Raw genomic sequence first — 11,749 nt, forward strand, 5'->3', positions numbered from 1 at the left:
ACTAATGCAAGATGCTTACAAGCACTATTCTCTGTTAGCTTTTAGCAGGTTCAAGCTTAAAATTAGTTGGTTAGAGAACTATTATCGATATTGGTGTTTGCTGATTCACGTGTTCTAGTTGTTCTTGCAGTTTTCTATATGATTCATCCTTATATTGATATATGCAAACAGGAATAGAAAAAGTAGATGAACTAAGAATGTAAGCAATGGTAATTGAACAGTAAACCACAAACAAACAAACAAAAAACAAAAACAAAATAGCTTTTAAGTTGGCATAGCAATTAAAAAGAGTTATCTCAGTGGTATGAGACATAGAACTTAGATAGCTAGACAAAAATTATCCATCATTACTTTATCACAATAGCTCAATCTAATGTAATTGTGTATCTCCTGAACCTGCGAATATAAAGAGTTGAGGTGAGTCAATAATAATATATTAGGAGTTGTAAAAAAAAATTTGTATCAGGTAATTTGATGTGTTGTATCTTACCTAATATCTCTTTGTAGACGATGTTTTTAGTGTATGTTCCTTTTCTTCACTTTGGCTTCTCTGTCATGACTAAAACCTTTGTCGTTGACATTGATATTCCTCTTGAGAGTGCAACGTATAGCTGTCCATGTGAAAAAATGTGTTGTGGCAAGTACGATCCAACAGTTGGTATTGTCGGTCCTTGTGCTTTGTTTACCGTCATTGAACAGCATAGTCATACTGAAAATTATTTTTTAATAAACTTGAACGGGTAACCTTTATTTTTGGGAGGTGATAGCTGGATTCGTAGGATAAACACATGCTTGAAAGAATTTCGCTCAATCATTATTTCTGCATGTATGACGTTTTTGTCAAAGCCTCTACATATCATTCTTGTGCCATTACATAAGCCATTGGAAGCATCCAAATTTCTTAATAACATGATAGGGGCATTTTTTTTCAAAACCAATTTTCAAATCAATAAAATGTAATAAGAATGATAATGTGAAGAATTTTAATAATAAGTTTCAAGCAAAAATTCTAAAATAGATTTAGTTTTGGTAGATTAATCCAAAATCTGGAAAATACATAATTGTTACTAAATGGAAAATTTGATTATTTGTAAACATATAAGAGCATACCTGTGTGGAGGCAGACCGTTTGGTGTGAGAGTATTTAAGTAGTCTTCCTGATAATAATTGTTAGTATCATCTTCTGTAGAGTCAAAACTCAGAAACGTTCTGCTTTCACCTGGAAATCTAAAAATTAACATTTCATTTAGTTGATCAACGTATTTATTTCTGCTTTCTAGGATAGCCCGTTCTGTCATGTATTTTGCACAACTTGCATTTTTATCCATCGACGTAAATATTTATTTTACTAATGTATCTTCATCAGTAGAACTGCTCGTATTTTGAATAACCAGTTCTTTTGGAAGACGTACCAAATCATGTCTTATTGTAGGCTCCTCCTCATTACCTATACGCAGTAAGAATTCACTGAAAGATGGATCTGTTCTTGCTCTCATATTTTTTGTTAAATTAATCTTTTCCATGCGATGCCATAAGTATAATTTTACCAAACTTGCATTACCTATTTCAGCTCTTGTAGATTTTGGAATTACTGGTAGTACTTGCCGGAAATCACCTCCGAAAACCATTATTTTTACACCAAACGGTTCATTAATGTCCAGTATATCTCTGAAGCTCCTATCAACTGTTTTAATTGTCCGACGGCTAGCCATAGGTGCTTTGTCCCAAATAATTAGCTTGGCTTTTTGAATTAATTTAGCTCTACCGCTTTGCTTTGACATACGTGTGACAATTGCATCAGTTGTCTGAAGTGGTATCTCAAATCTAGAATGAGCCATACGGCTTCCTAATAAAAGAGTTGCTGCTACACCACTTGTTGTCATTGCTAACACTATTATGCCTCTTGATATGATATTTGCAAGTAATGCACTATATAAGAATGTTTTTCCAGTCCCTCCAGGTCCATCGACAAAGAATAATCCTGATTGTCCAGACTCAATCCTTTCCAATATGATCTTGAAAACTTATACTTGTTCAGGATTTAGCTTCGTCTGTGCATCCAAGTCTTCCGGAGACACTACTATAGATTTTTCTTCTCGTATTTCTCTGCATTCTGATATAATTCCATCTTCCAACCTCTGCTCAATTTTAGGAATGTCATAATTTTCAATTCTCTTACCTATGCTCTCTAAGAAATGATTTATGCTTTTCAATGTGCATTGAAGTTGAGCAGTAGGAGAATTTTCATGTATTCTCTTAAAATCTTCCGACATGTCATCATAATATGTATCCCTGAGCATTCTAACATTTGTTGGATTAAATGAACCAAAATTGTTGCAAATAAATTTCTCAAAGCCGATGGCATTTTGAAGACTACGGCATCACGTAAGCATTTAGAAATGCTATTATCTGATTCTAGTAAACCTCTTTCTTTTTCAGCTTCCTTGAACGTTTCACATCTCCTTCCATTAACAGATAATAAGTTTTCAAATGATGTTGGCTCTGGTACGTGATTCAATAAAAATCTCAAATAGTATCTTTCGCCTTCTGCTGGATTAGCTGCGACATTAAAGTAAAAAGACTAAGTAAATCGAATTTAAACATAAGAATATTAAAAATGGTTCTGTTGGATGGCTTACCAACAGCAATTCGATCAATGACAGATCTTGATTTTCTAGATGTCCATATCTTACCCTGAGGGTTCCAAACATAGTACTTATAGATATTTTCTAGCTTCACTATCTGTCGAATATCTTCGAAAATATTCTGTGAGCATGGTTTGTGAGGAGTATTCCCATGCAACAACATTTTTCAAATTTTGATTGCTCCAATAGCACACTACAATGTGAAAAATTATATTAGGAATAATTCAATAAGCTATGTTTAAAATACTATTAGCTAAGTTGTGATCTTCTCATATTGATATTGAAATGATATATTAATTCATAGAGGTTCTAAAAGTCGGAATTCATACTCCAGCACCCACATAAGATACCAGTATGTGAGGTTAATTTTTTCCAATAATTAAAATTTTAATGGACAAATTTCTCTGAATCAGTTATCCGAATAAAAAGCAATAATAAAATATTCAAGACACACATAAACTAATACAAGTACCACAAATTTCATCATCAATAATATCATCTTTTCTTCCTCTTTCTCTACCCTGTAGTCATCCAAGATCTTACAAGTGCAATAAACCTTCTGGAGAAGCGAACAGATTCCGCAATAATATCCACTTGGGTTCTTTTAATTCCGTAGATAGTCAATTTTCTTCCAAAGCAAGTGGTGGAACAGAGGAGATTTTGGCTAGAGAAATAAAATATTGTATCCATTTAGCAACTATGAGAAAAGTCCTGAGATTAAGGGTGATATTGAAAGAAGTAAGCATGTGGTTTTCATTAGGAACAGTAGAAAAGTTGGGATCCATTCAATAGAATGTGAGGTGGTTAGAAAAGGAGTTTCTAGCTGGATTTCTTCATGTGGAAGCATACGATCCAAGTTGTTCATTTTTGCTATATATTATAGTATCTCCAGACTCCCAAGTGTGTCTGGGTTTAACAGAGGTTTTATATATTTCATATCTTTGTTGATTTTGGCTGAAGACTACTTTCCTCCTTATCCTTTTCACAAATCACAACTGTGGGTTAACTATTTGGTGTTTTTGTTGTAAATAAAAACTGTGATACTCCCAAATATGTAGCGTGAAATCGTTCCAACCAACGGGCTTGGCTCTTGGCATTTTAGTTACATGTCAAAAGTCAGAAGTGCTTTGTTAATTGCCTGAACATATTAGGAGCAACATATGGTATAATTAGTTTTACTAAAATATTTCATGAATTAGAATATTGTTTGATTCTCCTCTAGCATCTTCAAAAAAGCAACAATAAAATATTCAAGACACACATAAACTAATACAAGTACCACAATTATAAAAAAAAAAAAAGATAAACTGATACATTTCATTATGACTAATTTTCAGGTGAAAGATCAGACTTTTATTTGGAAAAAAAAGCACATTTGGCACTGCTGACAAACAAAAACACATAATTGAGAGTAGTTGAAATTAAGGAATATTTGATACACGTATTTTGTATTATTTCATCATAAGTTAAATTAGCGTAATTGTTGGATATATATATATAGCTTACCTGATTGTTCATTTGGGAGATGAAGTTGAAAGTTAATGACGGGAGGCTGCATTTCACTAAGATTGAATTCATAAATTCTCCACAGGGCTTCTGGTGCAGTCACCCACCGTGCATCTTGAAAGCTGCGAATTTCATCGATGATTTTTTCTCCATCATTCGTCTCGATATAAACAGCACACCTATCATGACCTTTATTTATGTACTTGTAGAGATACTTTATCTTTTTTACCCCCAACAAGACTCGACGTTGATATGGCAATTATATCTAGTCAGCAAATAAGGATTATATGGAACGACCCACTGATTGTTCATTGTTATGCCTCGGACCTTTTCTCTTTTTACATTATTTCTCCTCTTATAAATAGGTTATCCATCCTTTTCTTGTATTGATTTATTACTAAATGGCCGAGGATAGTGATTCTTACATTGTCAATCTTTCATACATGAATTTATTGGATGATTCTTTCCACACGGACCATGCATCATATGCTTGACAACCAAATCATACAAGATTGGAAATTCTTCTTTATCAGGAAGTTCAGCGGCAATAAACTTATCATAATCATCGGTTAATGTCATTTTGTATCCTTATTCAAGTATTAATAAAAGGTGTATGTGTGGTAGTCCTCTTTTTTTAAATTCAACCACAAAAACACGTGCTGCAACAGGACCAAATATCATTTTCTTAAATATCTGATCTTTTAAATCTTGTAGCTTTGCTCTAAAGACTCTAGTCACCAAGTCAGGTCTGTCTTAAAGAAGTTGTCCTCGTAACAAATTTTCTTTGCTACCCAATCAGAATTACATGTCATTGTGATAAATAGATCTGGCTTTTCAAAACGTTGAACCAAATACATTGCATCCACATATCTACGATGCATGTCCCTAGGACCTCTGATGAATGATGCAGAAAGTATTACACTCTGACCTACTTTAGCTCCTCTAATTTCTCCCGCTAGGATGTTGTCATATATACCTTGCAATATTTCCCTTCTAAGATTTGATTGCTCCTGTCTAAAATATCCAGTTCATGTTGTTTCCAGCTTGATGTACATGTCAATGACAAATTGTTGGAACAATCGCCTGCACAATAGAATTATCGGGTCTTGTCCATCACGTATTTGCAGCTTGTAGCGGTAGTACTCTCTACATAAGACACATTGTTTACCTCCTCGTCGTACACCAACAAAAAATGTAAAAAAGACCGATAAGAGAATTTTAATTACCAATATGTAATAATCAGTGTTTTTTGTATCAAAACTATACCTTGTTGTTCATTGTCAAATACCTCATTAGCGGATGAAAATGTCAAAATATTTTGATTGAGGCCTGTAACTTCGGTCTCATGTGAACCATTTTTGGTCCTATGTTATTTTCTTATTCCTTGATGCCAACCCGATTTACCATTTGGGAAAAGTAGAGGATACTGGAGTGGGTCATAACAACCGTAATAATGTTTAACTCTATGGATATTGTCTGAGTGCTTATGAACAATTATCTCTCTATCAAATGGTACATTGGGATTGTTTTCGTCTATCCAAATAGTTGCAACTTGATCTACTGATGGTTTGTTGTAGACACAATCTAGTTTAGAATTTGAAGCAATTCAAATTTTTAAATTCAGAAAGCTTAAATGATCCTTTAGCTAGGGAAAAAATTATGCATAAGGATTGACATCCATTATCTGTCTAATTATTGCCACAACCTCTTTGGATAAATTGGCTTCTTTGAGTTTTGAAATTCTATTGCATACCTCATTTTCTATATCAAAAAAGTATATCTGAAAATAACATGGAGTACCATCATGTAGGATTAAAGAAGGCAGACCATGATATATTTGACCCTGTGCTCTAAACGTATAAACTCCTTGTCGTGAGGATGCCAGATCATTGTCGAGTTGAACACCAAAAGATGTAAATGCAAATATGTTGTTATATTCTCTAATGTGTTTGCAAAATTCTTGTGCTATTTCTGATTGTGAGAAAAATAAGTCGTAGAGTTGAGCTGGAACTACAACTTTTGCAAGCTTGATTGATCCACCGTCACAGCAAAAAGTTGGTTTTTCATGTTCAAACCTCATAGCCCGACAATGTATGCATCTAGGAACATTTTTCAACATGTGAACAGGAGATATTGATGGTACGTAGGCAATTTTGCCTAAATTAATAGAGTTAAATGTTAGAAAACTTAATGAATAATAAATATAGCAAAAATAGAATGGATGTATCTGTCATTAATAAGTTAGTACTACATTACCTTCAATATCATATCGTACGGATAGAGCTTTCAAGAACCAATTTATTTTGTGTTGTTTTATTGGTCCTTTTTCTTCATTATCAATATCTTCTACGGATTGAACCCTTTTGTTAGCTGCAAATAGAAACAAATAGTACATGTGTTAATTGTTAGACTAAAAGTGTGGGAAACGACGAAGATACAGTCATGATGATAATTAGAGTTTCAAGAATTATTATTTCAGTAAGCACATTAATGTCATGTTTATTTTGTTTATCAGTAGTGACATTTTGATAATTTAATTAAAGTTCAATGCCTATGTCAAGAGGATATTGGTTAATTTATGCATCTATACGTTTCTAATGTTTTTGCATGTCACAATGCTTTTTCGTCTTTTTGTTTTTTTCATGGAGCCTCTAACACTGTATAATTTTGGAATAAATAGAAAGGAAAATGTGGTAGAGAGAGTGAGAGACTAGTCTGGAAAAAAATTAAATAAAACTTCTGGAGATTCTATGAAATTTTACTGTCTTTGTGTGTGATTACATTGAGGAAGTTATTTGCAAGAAAAAGCCAAAATTATATTTAAATCTAGGTTGATGACTTTCTGTTAGTGTTCTTCTTACTTTAGGATTGCAAGCAATTCATTTATGAGTGGACTGGAAATGTTGAACTTGTCAAGGGACAAGAATTGTCAGTTACTATAATACAAAGGGGAAAGAGACCATCTGTAAATGCGTACCTTACGCTGGAATCGGTATAAGAATCATACTTTTATTTCCTATCTGAATATTCTTGTATGGACATTTGCATAACATAGTTTCTATTCTGGAAAGCATTTGTAGGTGGTTTCTTTTTTTATCTCATTGACTATCTATTGTAGGATTATTAGTATTTCCCTCCTAGCATATATTTAATTTGTAAAGGTTTTCATATGTGTGGTCTGTCAATAGACAATTAATCAATTGATGCTACGGAAACTTTCTTAAGCTATATGCATTTTATCTGTATTCCTAGATTGCTACCTCTTAGGAAAAGATCATGATGGACCTGCTTGAAGTAGCTTGAAGGTGAGTAAGAAAGACAATCAATTTTGTCTAAAAGTAGGAGCTGTTGAAATTGGGGGATTAACAGAGATAAAAAAAAGATAAGTTTGAAGTTCTAGAAGTAGCAAGAATGTATGGAGGATTTATTTCCTTGATAAAGCTATCCATAATTTGGAAGGTTCTTGCTTTTTTCCTGATTAATTATCATTTCTCTTGTATAGCTCGTATAAGAAGACAGTCAACACTTTGAACCTAATCCTGGGGATTGTTTTATCTATACTGGATTGCGGCCTGTGCATGTAAATTTACATTTACTCATTTGTATTCAGGACACTAAATTGGGTTGGTCAGAAAGTAGGTTACAGTGCATGAAAGAAGTGCATATTTTGCTACCAAAATATTATCAGATACTCCTGCTTCTGCCAAGTAAATATCATTCTATGATTCAACGACTTTTAAAGAAGCAAATTTTATCATCCTGTGCATTTAATTGGAATGTCAAATTTCATATAGTATCATTTAGTTTCCTGAAGATGGATGTAAGGAGTAAGATTGTACTTTTGTACTTTTTGGACAATACTTTGAATTAGAAGATTTTAGTTGAAAACAATACTAAAAAGTATAAAACTATTATATGTTTTGGCCAATTGACCTACTATTATATGTTTTGCGAATATCAAAAGAATTTTAACCAACTGCTGCTCATAACCTGTTTGCACAATCTGCTCTAATTAAATTTTCTTTCACTTTCATTTAGGCTTCTCAAAGTGTATACGTTGTTGAATATGTAAATCAGGGAACACAGGGTGTTATTCAAAAAAATTTGGAACCAGAATTTAATCATCTGTCGAGATTTTATACATATATTCAGGTAAGTCATTCTAATTCGTCCAACTTTATATTTTATACGATTGTGAAGCAACAGACCTCTATACACTAACTGGAATTAAATAAATCAATTGTTCTAAGAAAATAAAGTCACCATTGTATTTGTGTTTTGAGGGAAAAAAGTAAATATGAATTATGAGCTAGTACCTGAATTTATTGGTCCATTTTCTAGTTCATGTGTACTGTTGATTTCAGGGGTAAAATTTGTTGTGTTTGCAGCAATATATGTGTTATACCTTCGAATGGCTCGAGAAATTTTGTGTTGATCTATATTGATAAAACAAGAAAAGTCTTTATTATAGTGACAGATAATATGTTAAAGTATAATACGTTAAATAATTTTATATCTACCTTGTTCCATATGTGTAATGAATAATATCCTGCGACAAATAATACGTGAAACATAAATTGTAATTAAATAAAAGAAGATATTATGTACTTAGATTAAATATGTAGCACACACTTAGCACATGTTAATAACCAATATTAGTTGATATAACAGCAAAAGTTGTTTATATTGTTTAAATAACGGAAACCTAAACAACCAATAACTATTTAGAATCTAAAAGTATTTGAGCATAACCTAAATGAAAACTATTTGTATCTATACGGAAAAGATACGTGATCTTTTTTCATAGAGAGTAAAGCATCACGAATCCTTTTCGAGTTTGACCCTTTAAGTAGCTATTAGATCCTTAGTAGCATCTTCATGGGCTTTATCGTTATGGCTATTTTTATGGTAGTTTCTGAAGTTGGTTCTTCATCGAGTACGTCAACTGCAATAGGATTTTTAACTGCAATAGGCTTTTTAACTTATTGTACTTCTTCTGCAATGAAGCATCGTGCAGCTCTATCTCCGACATCTTTCCATCAAGTCTGATAAGAAATGTGTATTCTTTGCTTTTACTTAGCACCAAGCTACCATAAAATGGAGATTCTTCATTCTGTATCAAAGAAGAGAATGTATAAGTAGTTGCAAGTTTTATACATTCTTCAATTTTTATGGTTTTATGCTCACACCTCATGATGACGATCATGTTTTGGATATTAGAGAAGATTTATATCTATAATGAGGAGATTTGGTGACTCGTTTTTTTAAAAAAGAAAGAAGAAGGTAACTAAATCTCCTCATTTTTGAAATATAGAAAACAGTTTCAAGTAGAGAATAATTAACCTTTTCTAATATTGATTGTACGTACGATTTAACATTGTAACCAATCAAATATCTTGCAGCTTCAAACAGTGTGACATTACATCTGTCAGCCTCTGTTTAATGAGCAGTGCTGTTACTCTCTATACAGTCAGCAGCTGTACAATTAACAGCCTCTGTGAAAACGTCCAGCTTTAGTAAAAATCTGGAAAAAATAATTAGATATAAAACTATTAGCCCATGTATTGACTTTTAAAATTGCTGCAAAGTAATTTGGATCTTTGTGTATTATCTGTTTTCATAATCACTTTTTTCTGTGAGACAGCGAGGACATTTTGAATCGCCATGCTCCACTTTTTTATAACATTTGGTGCAAGATGCATAGTACGGATCATTTAGATTTATTATCTTTTTGATTGTTGCATTGAGTTTACAATATTTAAGCTACAAATAGAAATATGGAAGAGGTTAGGATTAATACTTTTGGAACACAAATTTTATGAAGTAATTGAAGAATAGTACCTCATTATCAAACAAACCACTTGCAATATCCCCAATTGTCAATGTTTTAGCTGTTTTAATCTGCAAAGTTAGTAGTAGAGTAATATCTGGGTGTGTTTTCTTTTGCAATAAAGACCTGCAGGGTATTTATTTAGCACAGTATGAGAACTATATTTTTAATGTTCATTAATAAGAAAGATGAATTTATATTACCATTCGTGTAAAGATTTTGCCTTTTCAAAAGTGGGGTCTATCCACATAGTAGCGATAGATGTTGAACCTAGCCCAAAATTTCTTACAACGATAGAAAGAAACAAATTAGTGCCTAAAAAAGGCATAGAATTTAGTATAAAGAGAACTTTTAAGAAAATACCTTGGTATAGTGTAGTCTTAACATCACAGAATGCTACTATGAGATTTTCAACAGACAGCTTTTGAAGCAATTCATTTTCAATGTTTGATGCTTCACCCCATATTGTTATAGTAGAGAAGAGAAACAAAGTAGGAAGATAAACAACATTTGTTAAACAAAAGAAGAATTTTGAAAGGAAAAACTATTTTCTTTGACTTACTTCTCATTCATAAGTACTATCTCTCTTCGGATTTTTTCTCTTGTGAAGAGCTTAGAACTCACGAAGATTCCAAAAATATCTACAAACAATATTAAGTATAAATGATTAAGTAAATAGCGATAAGTAAATAAGAGTAAATTGACTTTATATAAATTGTTTCTTTATTTAAATAAAGAGATGGAATTAGCCAACGTTAGTCCAGGTGATTGCAATTTTTCATCATCAAACGAAACAAAAATATTTGAAAAAGCGATTGTAGAGAAGGGACCCTTGCATTGTTGAACAATGGTTGTGTCGATGAAGCCAATCTCGATTTTCTTGTTAGCTGATAGGAAATTAGGATTGGGAGAAGTAATGCGGCTATTCATGATATAGCAAAAATTGCCTTGTTGTAATAGCGTTGCCCATTTTTTGATTGAATCATTGAATAGTATAGCACCAAGTTTTGTGCCCTAAAAAATAGTGAACGTGTTAATTTTAATGGATGAAACATAAATTAAAAAACAAAAATTTAAAGATGAAAGTAAAAAAAATTCTGACCTCGTCATCAACTAACTTCAGAAGCTTTCAAGTACCAGTTGCTTTTTTATTAAATTCTTTTGTTGGACCACTCCCTATGACCAAGACTTTTATTATAGACATGCAATCAGATGGCTTCAAAGCACTAATTGCAACAACTTTAGTAATTGAGTCCATTATAATAGCAGCCTAGGAAAAGGAGTTGAATAGCATTAATAAATGAATTAGAATGAAGTAAGATTGAGGAGTTGAGTAGATAAGTGTACTTGAATACGTGAGTCATTTTTGTATATTTAATCGAGGAAGAACGCGTATATTTAATCGCAGAAGAACACAGTTACTTATAGTTTCACTAAAGAATACAAATTAACCCAATTAAGAACATAAATTCAAATATGTACTAAGAATATAAGCTAAATTGTTGGCATAACAATTAATAGTGTGTTCTTATCATGAACGAGCAAGAAACAATCAATAATACGAAGAAAAAAAAAGTAGAATATTATGACATAAGCAAAAGGGAGTTGACGAAGAAAACCTGGAGAAGAATGAAAAGTGAGAAATTGTTGATGAACGGAAAATATGGTGAGCATGGTTAAAAAACGAAATCATGGCTTTTATAGAAGTTGATCAAAGGTATGTTGAAGCCTATTTTACATGGGTTAGGAATTGTTTTATGGAATATTT

The 11,749-nt window shown here is 32.3% G+C and overlaps 1 protein-coding gene across 1 annotated transcript; it reads right to left on the bottom strand.

Moving 5' to 3' along the window:
* Positions 1–365: 365 nt before the first annotated feature.
* LOC124885788 lies at positions 366–1,883 on the bottom strand. The gene is made up of 3 exons (XM_047394036.1): positions 1,562–1,883; positions 1,111–1,219; positions 366–396 (listed from the first exon to the last, which is right to left on the bottom strand). The coding sequence occupies exons 1-3, from the start codon at positions 1,881–1,883 to the stop codon at positions 366–368; spliced, it is 462 nt and encodes a 153-aa protein (XP_047249992.1).
* Between the last annotated feature and the right edge of the window lie 9,866 nt (positions 1,884–11,749).

The sequence above is a fragment of the Capsicum annuum genome, chromosome 7 (genome assembly GCF_002878395.1).
Source record: "Capsicum annuum cultivar UCD-10X-F1 chromosome 7, UCD10Xv1.1, whole genome shotgun sequence".
Taxonomy (NCBI): domain Eukaryota; kingdom Viridiplantae; phylum Streptophyta; class Magnoliopsida; order Solanales; family Solanaceae; genus Capsicum; species Capsicum annuum.

Bases quoted from the DNA above. Each gene is read 5' to 3' on its own strand.
- LOC124885788 (XM_047394036.1), bottom strand. From the start codon at position 1,883: ATGACAACAAGTGGTGTAGCAGCAACTCTTTTATTAGGAAGCCGTATG. The intron at 1,220-1,561 runs GTAATGCAAGTT...TTAGATTTCCAG, and splicing joins ATCTACAAGAGCTGAAATAG to GTGAAAGCAGAACGTTTCTG. The intron at 397-1,110 runs GTATGCTCTTAT...TTATATTCGCAG, and splicing joins AACGGTCTGCCTCCACACAG to GTTCAGGAGATACACAATTA.